Source organism: Bidens hawaiensis, unplaced genomic scaffold (genome assembly GCF_021521415.1).
Source record: "Bidens hawaiensis isolate Kalapana, Puna unplaced genomic scaffold, B.hawaiensis_p1.1 tig00002323_1, whole genome shotgun sequence".
In the NCBI taxonomy this organism is placed as follows: domain Eukaryota; kingdom Viridiplantae; phylum Streptophyta; class Magnoliopsida; order Asterales; family Asteraceae; genus Bidens; species Bidens hawaiensis.
In genome coordinates this window covers 1,725,163-1,743,919 of record NW_027491125.1, presented here as the reverse complement: position 1 = coordinate 1,743,919, position 18,757 = coordinate 1,725,163, and the positions used below count along the sequence as shown (strand labels likewise).

The 18,757-nt window shown below is 33.2% G+C and overlaps 1 protein-coding gene, 1 long non-coding RNA gene and 1 pseudogene across 2 annotated transcripts; all 3 read right to left on the bottom strand.

Moving 5' to 3' along the window:
- Window positions 1-773: 773 nt before the first annotated feature.
- LOC143617668 (uncharacterized) lies at window positions 774-1,526 on the bottom strand. Its single transcript, XM_077090151.1, has one exon. The coding sequence runs from the start codon at window positions 1,524-1,526 to the stop codon at window positions 774-776; it is 753 nt and encodes a 250-aa protein (XP_076946266.1).
- An 11,748-nt stretch (window positions 1,527-13,274) lies between these two features.
- Window positions 13,275-14,394, bottom strand: LOC143617660 (spermidine synthase-like; annotated as a pseudogene).
- Window positions 14,395-14,414: 20 nt separating this feature from the next.
- Window positions 14,415-16,083, bottom strand: LOC143617438 (uncharacterized). The gene is made up of 3 exons (XR_013150834.1): window positions 15,914-16,083; window positions 14,559-14,640; window positions 14,415-14,477 (listed from the first exon to the last, which is right to left on the bottom strand). It is a non-coding gene; the product is annotated as an uncharacterized LOC143617438 (long non-coding RNA).
- Window positions 16,084-18,757: the final 2,674 nt, after the last annotated feature.

Below are 18,757 nucleotides of genomic sequence, written 5' to 3'. Positions count from 1 at the left end.
TGTTATCCGTATAAGGTGGTGATATAAACAATTGTGTACATGTAGATGGATCATCAGATTATTTTTTTCAACTCGATTCAACTCAAAAATTTCATATCTTAGGTGAAGGAAAGATGTGCTTGTTACACTCGTCCAGATTCTAAAGAAAACATAGCCAATATATTATCATTCGATACGCGGCTTTTAATTGTTTGATGTTGCCACATGCTAATCAAATATAGTAAATCAAGAAGCTTTCATTTTAATGGTCTTTAGTTCAGCAGCTAATTAATTTGTACCCATCGGTTGAAAATCCAATCTTATGAAATCTAATTTCCTAACTAGGTCAATTGATCATCTTTAACGGTTATAACCACGGTTACAAATTGGGTGGAACCAGAGAAACCGCGACGTGTGTTTTTCCTATCGTGTTTTCACTTGGAAATAGACACGATTTGACATCCATATAATTAAAAACTAGTTTTCATCACTTCGATTAATGGATAAACAAAATTAGAAAGTTTGGTCTATTTGGTGTTGCTTAGCCTATGACGAAAATTATGTGTGATTTCAACTATTATCATATAAAAACGTACATTTTTAACATTAACTAATTTCAAGGGGGTATAGCAATTCTTAATATAAGTTTTTAAAGAATGTGGTAATTAACATAACAAGTAAATATAACTAATAAGGTACGTTTGCTTTCAACCAAGTTTAATCCATTGAACATAATCAATAAAAGAAAGAGCAAATTAACCGAATGGAAACATGAATCAAAATAAACAACATAATTATTTTTTCTCCATTAATTTGATGCCAGAGTGAACCCTCTGATGTAGCTTCCATTGTTTCTTCATAAGCTTGAGACGTTTGTATACAAGTAAAAGCTCCTCATCATAATGTTTGGTCCATGCTTGTTCCATCTCTCCCAGCTCTTTTGAAGATATACCCGTCATTAAACTTGACTTGATATTGCTTTTTACCATCCGACATCCATCAACTCCAAGATTAAGACGGGAATACATATCCGTTATGCAACGATCCATGTACGGATATTTCTTTAAAAAAGCGTAAACCTCATCAAGTTCTTCAAGACCATCTTCGGCATCTTCGTTTTCATCTTCAATTTTATTATCAACTTCATTACCCTCAACCCCCCACAACTGTTGAGAAAGTGTGAATATATGATCATCAGTTGAACGCGGTGCGGTTTTTCCTTTTGTGAACTTGCTCTTCAACTTCCGAACCTTGTCGGCAAGTTGTCTTCTTGTAGGATTAAAAGACAAAGAATTGGTAACTGTCTCAAGCAACTTACCCATGTCATCTTTCTTTTCTTGTTTCTTCAGACACTCTAAAAGTTTGATTTCATCAACTTTTGACCAAACTCGATTAGCAGCGCCTCTCGATTCTTCGAGAGGTTTGTAATCGCTGTCATCACCGCTCTGATCAGAGCTTGTTTGTCTTTTCCTTTTAGATGCAGACGATTTTATCACGACAGCTTTATCGGATGCCGATTTCATAAATGATTCACCGCTGTTGGCCATTTTTCTCTTCGTATGAAGCTGATAAGAATTATTAAAAAATCTTTATTTGTGCGTGCATATAGTATTTGTGATTCTAAAGCTGGCCATATATAATATTCTTCACAGCACCACACCAATTTTTGTATCAATATTTCACAGCAACAATATCGATCTAAAGCAATTAACAGATTATAGTAACTAATTAAATTCAATTATAATCACGTAAATGATACTATCAAATAATACCAAAAAAGCAGACGTGTTTCATATGCTATCAGATATGTAGGTAGAGGTGGGCAAAGAAACAGTTACGCCCAACGGACCAGACGATGTGTGAATCGGAGCAATTTTTTTCTGATTTTCTTACAAAATTGCCACAAAACTCGAAATATTTGATTCAATATTTAATTTAATATTGGACAACAGTGAAAAATATTTCTCAACTTTGCTTAATCATTATACAATTATTCATTTAATATGTAACAATTAATAAAAAAACATTTAAAACTTACTCATTGCAATAAATCAAATATTAATTGTAGTTTTCAAAACACAATGGTCTCAAGCTAGTTGTTGAAAAATATTGAATCAAAAATTTGCATTCAATAGCATCAATGAGCGTACAACATATTTGGATTAACGAAACGGGTAAAATGGTGTGATCGGTTTACCTCGATTGGTGTTCGAAGCGATGAACGGGCGTCAGAGATATATCGAGAGTATGGTGTATTTGAAAACCTAAGAGATGGTATGATTTTATAGGCTTTTAAATCGAGTTATTTTTGGTAAATCCCGTTAATTTTGGTTGAATATCAGGAATTTAGATCGAGTTAATTTTGGTTGAATATCAGGAATTTATATCGAGTTATTTTTGGTTTGTGATTTCGAGCAAATCACACTATTTTCGTCACTTGATTTCAAAAATTTCTGGTTGGCAGAATAACTGTTATCATTAACCATACAATAATATAACAAAATTAAATATATCATAACCAAAAAATTAAATAAATTAACACTTACTACGCGGTGAGCAATTTTTTTTCTTATTTAACTAACCTCATATTCATGTTGGCTGACATTTGATCAACTTCTAAATTAAATATCAAAATCAAAAGAAAAGAATACGACATTTAATTTCATTTAGGAAGAATACGAAATTAAGCATTTAGGAAGTCTAGGAAATTAAGTTTTGTGATATATATATATGGGTGTATACGTGGGTCACTTGTTGGTTACGAAAATAAAAATAAGGGACCATAGAGTTTTTATTAAAAGTCAACATTGACCCATTGATTTATGTTCTAGTTCGATTAACTTGGTTATGGGTCAGTTAATTGAGTTCTATGCACACCTCAAATTAAAACAAATAATCATACACACAATTAAAACATATAATCATACACACACATATTATTAATTGATAAATTACCCAATAGTGATTAAACATGCTCCTCCTTTTGTTTTTTCAGAGTGTTGTAATTTATGAACCACATCTACAGACATATGTAGAAAAAGAGGTGGAGCAAACCTCTTGCTATACACAGGAAGACGGCTTTATGTTTTTTTAACGTTTGTAAAGTGTAAAAATAAACTGATGGTGTACGAACTGTGGTAGTGGGTGGTGGACGGTGGAAGTGAACAGTGATGGTTGACGGTGGTGGACGATGGTGTTAGACGATTGTGGATGGTGGCGGTGGCGGTGGCGGTGGCGGACGGTGGTGGTGGCAGGTGAGTTATAGTGGTGGCGATACCATCACATTACAACGAAAACCAATCCAAACAGAATAACCTGAACCGATGAACACCCCTAGTATATCAATCAATTAATATAAATATAAATGCATCACACGGTTACAGATTACACTAATTTTACAGTCTTAATTGCATGATTATTAGAACTGACTGAATAATATAACTCTAAATACATCAGTCAATATTAAATTATACCTTTTATAGACTTTAAGTAACCAATGTTTTAACATAGGCCAACAACTTGAAGTACCACTAAATAATTTTGCATGTTTAATCATCACTGAGATGATCGTTGCACAGAAGCTACAATCAAACATTGCAATAACAAATTATTCACAACAAAAACGAATACAAAACCTATTATTTTTAGTACTTATAAAATATGTTTTATTTAATCCTTAAGAAGCCAACATGCATCTATCTTTCCCAACAAAAATCAAAGATAAGATAAGAGCAAAATTCTCATGAATCGTTTTAAGTCAACCCAATTTAGCACATAGAGCAAGAACCTATAAAAAATAAAAATAATCTAACAAAACCCTAACCAGACGAAACACGGATGAGGTAGATTGATGATTCTAGAACAGTTTGAAATGAAGGAGATTCCTAAAACATCCGAATTGAAGGAGTAAAGAGGAACGACAGATCTGAAAACCCTATAACAGATGAAATAAATCAACTTATTTGGGTTTTAAATATGACATGTTTCTGTTCTTCTGATGTTGAAAACAATTGAATATATAGATGATTAACACATGATTTGTTGATGACGAATGCATGATTAAAGATCAGCGGCCGCCTGTTATGAAATCGTTAGGTTAAAGGATATTTTATCAGAGCAATTGAGATTGAAGAAAGAGAGAATAAACAGATTTGGAATTAACTAATTAATTAAAATTAAAGTAAACAATAAAAGATAAAAAAATACATGTGGACAAAGAATGAGTTTTAGTTAAAAGTAGGGAGAAAATTTTGTGGAGAATCCACTCTTTAGAGGCATTTGCAAATGCCTATTAGATATGCAAAGGTGTAGCATAATTTAATATTATTAGTGTAAAATAGGAATACGTGAAACATTTGTTGTTTAAAAGAAAATAAATAGCATTACAGGAATACTACTAAAATATATAAATGGAAATCTATTGTGCTCGTGTTTATGTCGTTCACGATTTAATTGTAAGATTACAAAATAAAATATTTAATAAAAAAAGGTTTTGTTCGCATGTATGGTAACACAATCTTCAAACTTTTATTTGAAAAAAGAATCTAAAGATATGTGAATGGATAAATGGTTGTGATTTTTTTTAAATGTATTTAGACTAGTAGGAGAGTTCGTGCGTTGCGGCGGCGGACGTAACTGGATTTTGATTGGTAGTGATTCGGTTTGTTATGGTACCAATATTAGACACGTACGGGAGGGGAACTTTTGTTTACATACCATGAATGTCTAAAGTGTAATTTTTAGTCATCTCTCGTGGTCTTGATGTTGTGTAGTTCTTAGCAAGCTAGGGGACTAAGAGTTAGTTGTTCATGAATTGACCCACCATTCATTAAGATATTTTTATGGTAGTTTAGATAAGGTATATATTATACAATAAATGTGTTCTAATTTAAAAATGTGAAATATAAAAAGAAAAAAAAAACTTGGTGTGTAAACGTAATTATACATATATAGTATAATTAGAAGGTTTGGTACCACAAAGATTTTATTGATTATTTGTTTTGTTTTGTTTTGTTTTGTTTTTATGTAAATTGTTTTGGTAGTTAAACAATTATGATATGTTGGTGGGTTGATTATTGGTAAATTTCTAAAAGCTTAGGATGAAAGGATTCTTTGTGCATTTGTGCATGCAAGTTCGAGGTGCATGCCATTGAAAACTTCTTGGAATTTGTTGTTGTTGTTGTGGAGAACTTTCTTCGAATAGAGTTTTCTTTCACAACCTCCTTTCTTTGAACAAAATTATATTGGTTTTTTTAGTTGTTTTATTTGTATATCTTTAAAGTGTTAATTTAAATAAGACATTTTGGTGCCGTAAGTACGTCATTGGTTACTTTGTGCCACCTTATTGGTGCAACGCATTTTTTTTGTTTTGCCTTATTTGAACGTAAAGAAAACCGATATAATGCCAAATTTGTTTTTGTTTTGTATCTATTTTGTTTTGTTTTAGTTCCGGTACCTTAATAAATATGTCAGAAACTGAAGGAATTCGCGTAACTCACCGCGTTTGTTTTAGTTCCAGTATCGTAACAAATGTAATGAAAACTGACCGAATGCTAATTTTGTTTTTTAGTCCTGCTACCGTAATGAACGTGGCGGAAACCGGTTGAATTTGCGTAGACTCACCCCTCAACGACCGGGATCGACAACAGTCGGGTTTCAACAACCGACATCACCCCATTGGCCCGTCTCAGTTTTTATATATTTTTGGATTTAGTTTTGTTACAATAGCGCACGTAAACGAAGCCGACTAAATTCGCGTTGACTTACCGCCTCATCGTTTGAAACGACAACGCTTGGATTTTATCACCGCCCGGTATTAACAACTTGCCCGGTAAAACTCTAGTTGTGAACAATTGCCAAAAACCTATTCCCGAACAATACAATACTACTTTTGTCATATGCAAAAATCTGCCTAAAAACATTGGATTCTATAATCTATATATCATACTCATAACAAAGGCACTCATAGTATGAAACTATGAATAAAATGTGTTACCGCTACATAATACATTATACATCATAAACCATATGCCTTGAACCTCACTGATATGAGCTGAGCTTATTTCTTGAGGTATATGTTGTTTTACCAATGCAAAAAAGAGTCGGTATTGTTTTTGAGACAAGTAAAAATTTGATCCAGAAGATCCACGTATGTTGAAGATTTTTAACATATGTATATGGTGCTCGAATAAATGAATTATCTTAATAACGCTATTTTTGGCAAATTCACAAGAACTTCTTTCCATATCTTGAAAGCAACTTAATTACAAAATAATAATGAATATCATCAACAACATAATTGCAAACATTTCCTCAAAGAAACAAATATATAGAATCAAATAATAACAGTATAGCATGTGTGTATAGAAAAATATACTTTGATATATGGTTACCCCAACTTTAATGTATGCATAAACTTTTTTAAATCATATATATTTTTTAGAAATATTGGTTTGTAGAAAGTGGACTTAAACGTATAGTATTACTAATCCTATAAATAAAGCACGTATACAACATTGTTATCAATGAAAGACTTTGGCTTCAGCTCCCAAAAGCCTCACCATGGCCCTTGAAAAAAAATACATTTTACTGCACAAATGTAACCACACACTGCATACGATCGTTAACATTAAAAAAGTCCACGTAACAAACTTTTTTTTCCATCTTATATTCATGTCGAATATATATCATTAAAAGATGAAAACTCACACAAATATGCTGCTAAAAATGAAGCTAAATAATTAAGTACTTTTACATTCTGTTGAATTTTTTTTTCAAGGTTAACTAAAAAGTCAACAATTAAAAAAGTCAAACCCACCAAAAAAGAAAAATGTGATCGTAGTCTTTATTAACTTTTTGTAATTCCCATTATGCCTTTTCCTTTGTATTAATATTTTGATGGACTCAACAACCAAATTTTAGCCACTTTTTATTTGTCATCCCCATATACCCATTACTTTTAGTAAAATAAAATACATTATTAGGGGTAATATAGGTCATAACGACTTTAGGTCGGAACAGGTATGGGTCAAAACTGATGGATTAAAAAAAAGATATTTTAAATATATATTTTGGTTCAGGTCAGAAATAACCGGTTAAAGGTCAGTTTCATTAGAGTTACAACCGCTTTTAACCAAAATGAGTAGGGGTCAAAGGGGTGGACTAAATTTTTTTTCAAACCGACCATATACAAATAATGAAAACCGTTAAGGCGCCTTCCATGTTACAGTTGTAGTTAACATAGTAATATATCATAATCTGGTGACCCCACTCCCTGTTTACAAAGGCAAGGCAGGTTTATTTAATCATCCATTTTATTAAATAGTTTTACATAACACAGTTTTAGATAGTTGTTTCATTTTTAACATTAGTACGTCACCTGGAACACAAATCTCTTGGCCATCCGTCATTTAATAGATAAAAAGCCCCATCATGCGGTATATGACCTCATTTCTATCAATTGATAATATACCAATCCAAAAATAAGCCTGCATTGATAATATACTAACAGATACCTTATTTACTATTATACGATCAACATAAGCAATTTGCTCTACAACTTCATTGACAAACCCTTTGGGCTTAGCATCATCCAAATGAATATTGGCATGCTTTGAATATACTAACATGACAACACCGTCCAACTTAACATCAATAAAAAACTGATCTTCAACATGTAAAATTGGTGTTGGATTCGTCATATGACCATTTTGTGGGCCTTTAGACAACAATTTACCAACATCTAAATTAGACATTTAATCAAACATGTGGTGAGCATGATAGAATGAAGAAAAAATAAAAAAAGAAAGTAAAGTAAGTAATTCCTATCAAATAAGACACATAATCACAATCAGTAAACAAAATCCAACAACTTGATTTAGTTTTACTTTCAAAATCCATCGCATATCATCTATGGATTCACCAAAACATCTATTAGGAAACCAAAGAGCTATGGGTACACCAAAATTGACAATGCTAATAAAATAAGAATGCATGAAATCAAAATAACCAAAAATGTTAAAAATAAGAATGCATGAAATAGAAATAACATTTAATTAAATTTATGTAGTGCTAACATAAACCTAATTATACAATAAAAAACACAGAACATTAGCCAACAGAGATTAGGGGCAATATCATAAAGCTTGTGACGGTTAACATTTCCTTGCCAATGCCATCAAAGAAGGTCCCTCGATCCCCTTAGCCTCAAAACCAAATGAAGAGTAGATTATGAACGCAAAGCAAGAAAATTGAAAATCAAACATTGACATAAAGTAAGAACATTCAATTCATTATAAATAATCATAATTTTAAATGAATTGTGTTAAAACAATACTGCTAATAAACAAGCACATAGAACCCTAAAGTAGCATATACATGGGCCGATTTGAATGGGAGGATATCATACCTTGATACATATAAATTTGTAACACCCCGGCTTTAATCGGAATACGCCGGGGTGAAATGTACAGATCACTCATAAGCTCGTAACACTATTAATAGTGACAATATATTTATTTTATTTCATAATTTCACTAAGTACACAAATAGTTTGATAATGAGACAAAAATAACATCACATCTAAATAAAACAAATATTATTCATTGAAATAATCCTAAGGTATAACTAATTTTCTTGTCCTGTCACTTCATCGTATCAATTTGCAGTACGTTTAAAATAATATATTATGTCAACAACACATGTTGGTGAGCCTTTCATAAGTTTTTGCGTATATAAATATATATAAAATGTGTGATTCAACAATCGTCATGCAATAAACATTCAAACATAATGTAAATGAAATCAAATAGTGTCGTCCTCCCATTCATTTAGCCGAAGCCGAAGAAGTCGCGGAAATGAGAACCACCTTACGTAAACAATCGAAGTCGTAACGTTAGACGACGCAGGTACGTCCTCGCCAAATTATTAATGTAATATAGATCATTGAGAATGTAATAGAAGATTAGAAGGAACATTAAAGGGTATTTACGTAGAATTGAAGGAGCAATTGTAACGGTGAATTGAAGGCGATGATTGTATATGAAACATGCTGGTTGTAACATCAAACGATACAATAATTATAATTGTATAACAGACGACGTTGTTAATAACCGTAACCGAGGATGAGTTTAATCCATTACAAGCAAGTCAAACACCAAGTCAATATATTACCTATATATTTGTCACTGTTAAACATGGTATTTAATAAATGTAACTAATATTCAAATATGAGTGACATTCAAAACCATTATATTTAATCCCCCCATGTTGACCAGTTTTCACAAAAATCAAAAAATTATCCATTCTGACCCGCAGACGGTTTCAGCCAAAATTAAAGAACTTACCATTTGACTCGTTTCAACCAAAACTAAATAAATTACCCATTCGGTCCATTTCAGCCAAAACTAAAGAAGTTATCCATTTGAGCCATTGACCCGTTTTAGTCAAAAGTATAGAATTTACCCTAGACAACTAATATTTTTCATACCGATGATTCACTGGAATATTTCTCCTCTATAAAAATCTCCTGTGTGCGATTGATCTTTAGCTGGTAGTTGATTCGTCTCAATGAAAATGTAGTTTGCTCCCGGTTCTCATATAGATCCATTTGAAAAAATAATAGCGAAAAGTAAATAATTTGTTCCACAAGTAAACAAACAATTAAATATTAACAAAACTGTTTACAAATATGGTAGCAGTAGGAAAACAGTAAATGACGCTTGTCCCCTAATTGTAAGATACTTGTCGCTCAAAACTCGAATCAAGCCAAGAGGGCATGTATAAACAAGCAAACATCGATACTATATATATATATATATATATATTAGATTATAATGTATATAGATACCCTTTCATCTCCCTGTCACATGGAATATTGATTGCTTAATCATCGGATCGCCTGAAAATTGATTGCACTCCGGCGACTCTTACTCTCTTCCGATTGTAACAGTCCTCCCATAAATTGATATTAAGAAACGTATGTCGTTGCAGCTGTTGCTCACTTTAACCCCAGCAGAATGAAAATTAGTTTCATTAAGCCATTCCCCGTCGCCTTCGGTGGCTGATACGATGGATTCAGATAATATTTGCTTAATTCTTTTTCAAATTTATGAGTAATTTGTTGTTTTTATTACTTTAACAGACCTAATTACGTCCAACCTACTTTCAGGATGGATTTATTATTGCAATTATGAGTTCCTATTTCATTTTTTCTATCCAAATTTGCTTCTGTTTTCGATTACTCTTTGATGCTAGAAAGTAAATAATCATAATGGTGACGATATTGTAAATGATTATAATTCTGAATTGCAGTTACCAGAATGTCTTTAAACGATTGGATATCTAAGAATATATAGCGAGTATGAAATGGTAACCATATTTTAATAAATCATCAAGGTGTCTATTTTGCATCATTTTAACCAATAGCAATCTGATTGATGGTGAAAATCTTGGCTAGCTGGGATTCTCAAATAAATGCTTATGAATACTTAGATAGGATGGTAAACTGATATATGATACATCTGTTTGTTCTTGTTAACCAATACCATGCCATATTATTTCATCACTGATGATACATAAGGAAGTGGAAAGTTCGGGTTGTAATGGGTTAATTTGTATATTGGCTCAAACGGGTATGGTCAGGTTATATAATCGTTTCATGAATCTTGAAAAATGACAACTCTTGTTTTTTAATATTCTTCAAAGTAAATGGTGTGAATCGTGTCAAGTTGGCGGGTTCATTTGTTCAACCCATTCTTATCCGTGTCAAAAAATCAACCCTAACCTCACATTTTGTTATGAAAAACCTTGACCCTCATATACTAATATTCACTAGAATAAATAAACAAATGTTACTTTTCTCATGATAAACATATATTATTAGTTCTAACTTGGATCATTCTTGGTGAAGGTTTTTTGTATTTCCATTGTATGAAACAGATTGAATATAATACAGATTGTGAAGCTTCTACAACTGCAATTGAGGATGCTATGAAAGGTACCATGCAGTTGCAGCTCGAGTTCTCATGAATGGAGACACATTCCTCTCTCCTCCTCCTACTGGGAAACAGTTTTGTCTTCGTTGGTGCTGGTGCTTGGTGATGCAGGGAGAGCTTGTCATTTGGTGCCAAAAATAGGGGAGCCAACGTAATAGTTTTTGATATTGACTATGGCATCTTTCACTTTGAGCGAGTTATTTTAATTGATTCAAAACCTATTGCCATTTATACTCTAATTTAGTTTTTTTTTTGTTTTTTTGTGCAGCAATTTAAAGTTGCGGAAATCGATTGGTGAAGACCATGACACTTTACTTCCTGTCTTTACCTCTATCAACATAATTTGTGGTGTTATGTTATTTGCGTCAAAATTTTCATGTGCTTAAGTTTGAATTTTTAATTGGTTGTGTTATTTGTGTAGGTGTTGATTAATTTTGATACATTACTTATTTTTAAGTTTGTTGGAGTTGTTGTATGAACACGATTTGCAGTTAGGCACAGATTATGACATGGTTTGTACTTTACTATTTAAGTTAAGGATTTCAACATGAGCTTTGTTATGGTTGGTGAAGAAATTTTATACAACGGACTTTACATAGTTATTATCCTACTAGCGAGGGTGGAGTTTGGGTGGAAGTTTGCTCGAGTTGCGATTTGATTTTGGACTGCATTTGCCACTTCAGTATTGTAGTTAAACTCTTGGTTAACAATAAGCCACTTCATCCTTTCACATAATGCCCATTTCAATTTCCCGGCAAGTTTTTTTGGGGATCCGGTAGGACCGGCAAAGCTGGCCAATCTTGTGAAAATTTCCATAAAGTTGGTCATCGGTTCGTCTTCTCTTTGTTTGATGGAGGCAAATTCACGAATGTATTCCTCCCTAAAAGCGATTGGGAAGTACAGTTGGAAAAACAAAGCTTTGAAATTATCATACGACAATGTAGCAGCAAACTTATCACCTCCTCTAGCATGTTTAACGGAACTCCATCAAGACTTGAATTATCCTTAAGCTTATAAGCAGCCAACCTTGTTTAGAATTCGTCATTGACACCCAAAACATCAAAATTCTCTATGTGAGAAATCCAGTTATGTGCATCAATTGGTGTCTTTGCAGAGCTAAAAGACTTAGGGTGCTGCTTTTGGAATCTAGAAAGCCATTTGGGAATGTCAACATCGGAAGACACCAATGGTTCCTCTTTCTTGGCCTTTGGTGACGAATGGGGAGGTGTCGGATCGCGGGGAGGTGTTGGATCACGGGTTGGAGTTGACGATCGAGGAGGAGTCGGGGATCGAGGGGGAGTTGCGAAACGGGGTGGTGTTGGAGATTGAGAAGCTTCATGAAATCGATAATATTTTCCTGCATGGATCTCTTGCCTGACGGTTTTTATTAGGCTAGGGAGCAGCTTGGTTTGCATTCGTTGAACAACTGTCTCCATAAGGTTAGGGAGTAGACCATTAATTGCACTTTGGACCACATTGTTGATGGTACGACGTTGGGATGGTTTACTTGAGTCATGACGGGTAGATCATCTAACTTGAGGCATTCTACAAGAGAAGACGGTTCAATAAAAGGAACTTTCGACGTCTTATCCGCCCGACGAATTGTTTACCCAAACGGGTATGGGACAAAATACAAGCACACGGAAGAGATCTTGATCGATGTATTACCCATTACCCCATAGGTTTTATTTTTAAAAGTATTTTCGACAGAAAACGAACATGATCTCTGATACCATAATTGAAACACCCTGCCCCGATCTAGGGCTAACGCTCCACCTTTACAGTAGATCAGAACTCAAAGCAATGATTTTTAGTAATTATAAAACCTTAAATCGCTTACAAAATAAATACAAAATATTTAAATACAAAACATATTTTTAATTTAATTTGCTTAAGTTATTATTATTATTATTATTATTATCATTATTATTATTATTATTCGTTAAGGAAGAAACACTGTTAAAACTCGTTATTTATTTTACAATAGGAAATGAGGTTTAAGGCTTAGTAAATAATGAAACAATGTTTGTATATTTCATGAAACTTACGGTAACATCTGAAAGCCAATATATTAAGTTTATAAGTTAGTATTACTAGTATGTGTGCTCGCGCGTTGCGGTGGGGACATAAGAAACTACATGAAGGCAGTCAATCGGGCATGCTTTAGTTGATCCATGTATGTAATGAAGGTTGAAGACAAATAGGATTTATGATCAAGCTAATATTATAAGGTTTTTTGGTCCATGACATTAAAAAGGTGGGAATATGAGTTAAAACTAACAAAACACACCATCAACCTACCTCAAATCAATAAAATACATTTCTAACATTATGAAAACCGCCCCGTTATCAAACACTCCTCATACTGTATAATGTTGTTGAATCGTATTTATATCGGGCCTCTTTAGTTTCACCACCGACTCAACATGACCCTTGAGGTGTAAGCACCTCAAGAAGCCTAAACAATAAACATACATAAAAACCTGAGCAGTTATTAAATGTTTTCACATGTGAATAAACTAATACACATACATAAGTATCTTGCAACTTCAGCACGTCGTTCGGCGTGATCTGTTATTTTAAAACAGTTCTCGGTAGTTGCTCTTCTCATTAAAGAGATTTGATGTGTCGGGTTCTTGGCCTGCTCGGCTACCATCTCTGCACCATGAGTTTGAGCTTTTTGCATCGATCAATTTATTTGCAAAAGAAGGCATACAGAAAGCAGCGGTGACTGTGGATCTACAATATGCAAAAATAACCAATAAAACATAAAAAAAATTGAAACTTTATTAACATAATCACCTCTTTGTTGTAGAACTTCTTTGCCTCCGTTGTCATCACTCTATCTATCAGGTTCTTGAAATCAAATCTAGGTTCCCTGAACAGAACATGAATCCAATAAAACCATTGTGTTTATATTTCGGTATACATGCTTTTAATAATAGTAATATTGTTAGTTCATGAAAATTTGAAAATATATATGGAGCACAAGATTACCTGGGGTATGTAGGAACAGTTGTCCATGCGTAATTAGCTGACCCTTTAAACACTTGGCAACAATTTGCAACAATATCCTCAATTATGTGCACATGAAGCCATATGCTCTCAGCCTGTGTGCACACAACACCACCGTGTAGAAGTGCTTTAGCAACCGATTCAATAAACGGCTTTTCAAAAAGTTCTTGTGTGGGAGTAATGGCCATACCAGCATATTAAATTAGTTATATAAAGCAGGTGGGCCCAAGTATGTATACGGATGGGATCAGAAGAATCGACTATAACCGCATCATAACTTCCTTTTGCGAGCGGCCTTCAAGAATGCAATTCATAGAAGATTTATAAATAAATTAAAAAAAAACTTCTAGAAAAATATACTAAATAATGAGAATAGTAACAAAAGGTTATATATTATGTATACCATTGCCTATGTAGAGTTTTGACACATGGATCATCAAACCCGACAGCTACTCCATCCAATGCAAGGACCTTCCCATACGTTGCAGACTGAAACGAAAATCATCACACATTTTATCATAAAGTGACAAAGAAAGAAAGGTGAAAAAAAAAACATGATAACTCAATTACCTGAAGCACCACAAGTTTCTGGTAATCAGATTTGCCCTCAAACAAAACTTTTTCCACCTACAAAGAGTGTGCTTCTCCTGCACTATCATTAGTTTGTACATTACATTGTGTTGACACCATAATTCTTTATGAAGAAACAAAAAAGGAAATAATAAAACAACCAGAAAAGAAAAGTTACAGCCCCCAATTTCATTATTATTGTCCACCTTTTGACTTATGGGTATCAAGTAAATACATTTAAACTTAATTTTGGGGGTAAGAATGATTTGTTTAAGTTTAACAAAATATAACCCTATCAAGATTCAATCCATTGAGTTAAATTAACCACCTTGACATCTTTAAATGATCTATAAAATCAAAGGGGTTCTCACTATAATCCCAAATTAACATCATCACCATCATCATCATCATCGTACTCAGTATATCCCACCAATAGCAAAGCTATAGTAGGGTCTGAGGAGGGTAAGATGTAGACAGCCTTACCTCTACCCCATAAGGATAGAGAGGCTGCTTCCGGTGAGACCCCCGGCTCGATAGTAGTTTTGCATCAAGCCTTGGACATAAGGCACATAGCACTCAATCATCGGGACACCGGCTGATCGGTGCATGTACCCTTGTCATTCGGCTATCAACGCCACTACATGATGCCTGATTAACCGTCCGTCACTTTTAACGTTATTTTCACGAGATTAGTAAAATAACGTCAAAATTATTGCAATTTCACTTTTGCCCACCCGAGGGTTCACACATATATACATCATATGTGCGCACCGCAAGCAGGGCTATAATCCCAAATTAACATCAGATTCATAAAACTTAACAAAAATAAAAAATATTATAATCAATTTTGAACAAAACCTACGAGCCCACATTGGGCTAATTTTGGGTCATATATGACCATGATTGTAAACCTCATAATGGGATATCCTTAAATGCTTAATAAGGATAAATGCATATTACACAAACTTTAGAGATAACGGTCAAAACTATATGCACCAAAATAAGCCATTTAGCAATCACAACTGTTAAAACAACATTGAGATGGTTTATATGTACCATTTGACTCGTATCATTTACTGTGAGCTTAAGTTTGACCAGTTAGTCACCCGAGCCAGTTTTGACCTGTTATCCAACGCAGATAGTTTTGACCTTTTACCGACCCAACCAGTTTTGGTATGTTAGCTGACCCAACCAGTTTTGGCCTGCTAACCAACTCTATAATTACCAACATAAACAAATGCATGTTGTGAATATATTAAAAGAGAGTTGGAAAAATTATAAAAGTGGTGCATATCTAGTTAAATTCAGTCTTGTTGTCTTCCTAAAAAAATGATAGATTGGTTCTGATGTAGTACCGTGGTTGATGGCTGCAAATCCAGTAAGTTAAGTTCAGGTCGATCTTGTGTGGAGGCGTCAGCTGCAGATTTAATTATATGGTAATTACCTGTGTAACCTTCTGTGAATCTGCATGATATCCATTACCATGATTAAACATGAGCTTGACTTATAATAGATAAAGAAAATATGTATGCTTTAAAACAAGAGTGAAAGTAACTTGGTAATGACACCATGCGGTTTCTATATGTTGTTATGAGAAGGCCCAACATATTAGATAGTAGACTTTGGATAAACATTTTAAACTGAAACAAAAAGTTTAAGGAACACAAAAACAACAATACGTAATCTAATGAAAACAGCAAGTCGTTTTTTTTCTGCAATGCAATACTAAAACCTAAGTTTAGGAACACAAATTAATATATCAGTCGATTGATAAAAAGCAGATAATATATTATAATAACATGGAATCATCATCGGGGGTTGTAATGGGTTAATTTGTATATTGGCTCAAACGGGTATGGTCAGGTTATATAATCGTTTCATGAATCTTGAAAAATGAGAACTCTTGTTTTTTAATATTCTTCAAAGTAAATGGTGTGAATCGTGTCAAGTTGGCGGGTTCATTTGTTCAACCCATTCTTATCCGTGTCAAAAAATCAACCCTAACCTCACATTTTGTTATGAAAAACCTTGACCCTCATATACTAATATTCACTAGAATAAATAAACAAATGTTACTTTTCTCATGATAAACATATATTATTAGTTCTAACTTGGATCATTATTGGTGAAGGTTTTTTGTATTTCCATTGTATGAAACTGATTGAATATAATACAGATTGTGAAGCTTCTATAACTGCAATTGAGGATGCTATGAAAGGTACCATGCAGTTGCAGCTCGAGTTCTCATGAATGGAGACACATTCCTCTCTCCTCCTCCTACTGGGAAACAGTTTTGTCTTCGTTGGTGCTGGTGCTTGGTGATGCAGGGAGAGCTTGTCATTTGGTGCCAAAAATAGGGGAGCCAACGTAATAGTTTTTGATATTGACAATGGCATCTTTCACTTTGAGCGAGTTATTTTAATTGATTCAAAACCTATTGCCATTTATACTCTAATTTAGTTTTTTTTTTGTTTTTTTTGTGCAGCAATTTAAAGTTGCGGAAATCGATTGGTGAAGACCATGACACTTTACTTCCTGTCTTTACCTCTATCAACATAATTTGTGGTGTTATGTTATTTGCGTCAAAATTTTCATGTGCTTAAGTTTGAATTTTTAATTGGTTGTGTTATTTGTGTAGGTGTTGATTAATTTTGATACATTACTTATTTTTAAGTTTGTTGGAGTTGTTGTATGAACATGATTTGCAGTTAGGCACAGATTATGACATGGTTTGTACTTTACTATTTAAGTTAAGGATTTCAACATGAGCTTTGTTATGGTTGGTGCAATTTGTTATGTTTATGGGATAATAAGGCTTTCATATTCTAATTGAAAATCTACTACTTGTATGTAAGTAAATCTTTTAAGTTTTGAATTAAACCGAATACAATTGGCCCTTTTTTTCGTCTTTTGTTTGCGCTTCTATTTTTTCTAAGTGTCATTAGATTTACTGGTTTTTTAGAAAAAAAAGGTTACCGATATGCCAAGCGCCATGACCACACCTACGGTTGTTCACAGTCCGGTTTAGACTTTTTTAGGTCAAACTGTGAGCCAAACCGTTAGTAACGGTTTTTATCATCGAAAAACGAAATCGAACCGTTGAAAATTAAAACCGAACCAACGACTGTCATATGAGCTAATTACTCTTTTACGATGTCTACTGCGATTGAACATGTGATGAATGGAATCCAAGTAAAATTCATCAATTTAAGCAGCTAAAAAAACAAATTACATGTTACGAGATAACAATGTTTCTTGTCTCTTTTAGTTGCACCAAATTAAGAACAGATAATATTAATATATAGACTGTATAAATGTTTTATCTGAAAGTCCAGAATTTCAAAATTTTAGACTGTTTGGTTTTCCCAACTGTTTAAATATCAACTGTTTTATCTAAATTTCACGCCTAAACATTATTCTATAGATACGTATAGAAGATATTAAAGAGTTTAGTTCACATGACTATAATCTGCCCATAAGGCGAAATCAATTCAAGATATAAATCATCATATATTGCTAACCAGTTAAATTTGGGCCTTGCACATCAGTTTTCTTATCTCTATCTAATATAGAATCTGATTTTATGATAAATTTATGAATTATCACATTTTTTGAGTTTCTGCTTAATTGAACAGACTCCTTATCAGGCGAACAAGTTTTCTTTTCTTATGAAAAGCGTCGTTTCCCTCGCCTTAAAATTTAAAACAAGATATTATATATGCATTTTACGCATCAGGTATATACTTTTATTTGTTAGGACTTCGTTAGTAATAAGTGATATCTGTGATGAGAGTGATTGATCGTGAATGTGAACAACCATTGAGGTATTATTATTATTATTATTATTATTATTATTATTAAGTTTTTGCATAAGTGTTCATTGTCTTCGGAGGGTTAGTGATAATGTGCATATTAACCGATTAAAGGTTTTTCTTTCAAATTTTAGCTTGAGATGGGGGGCCGGTTCATCGTTTTTTCTGAATAATCTTTACCGTTTCACTGCTTTATTGTCATGTTTTAGCTACAACTTGGTTGGGTGAATGGTTTCTGGCTGCATATAGTATAGTAACATTATTTAGAAAAAAAACAAGTGTGTGTGTGTGTGAATGTTAGTGTTTTTTCACCAAATAACTTTTTGCCCCATTCACTTCATTGGTATATTTTGAAACAAAAACTTGAATAACGCTTGTCCACTGTAG

Excerpts from the sequence above, each read along its gene's own strand:
- LOC143617668 (XM_077090151.1), bottom strand. The coding sequence starts at position 1,526 with ATGGCCAACAGCGGTGAATCATTTATGAAATCGGCATCCGATAAAGCT.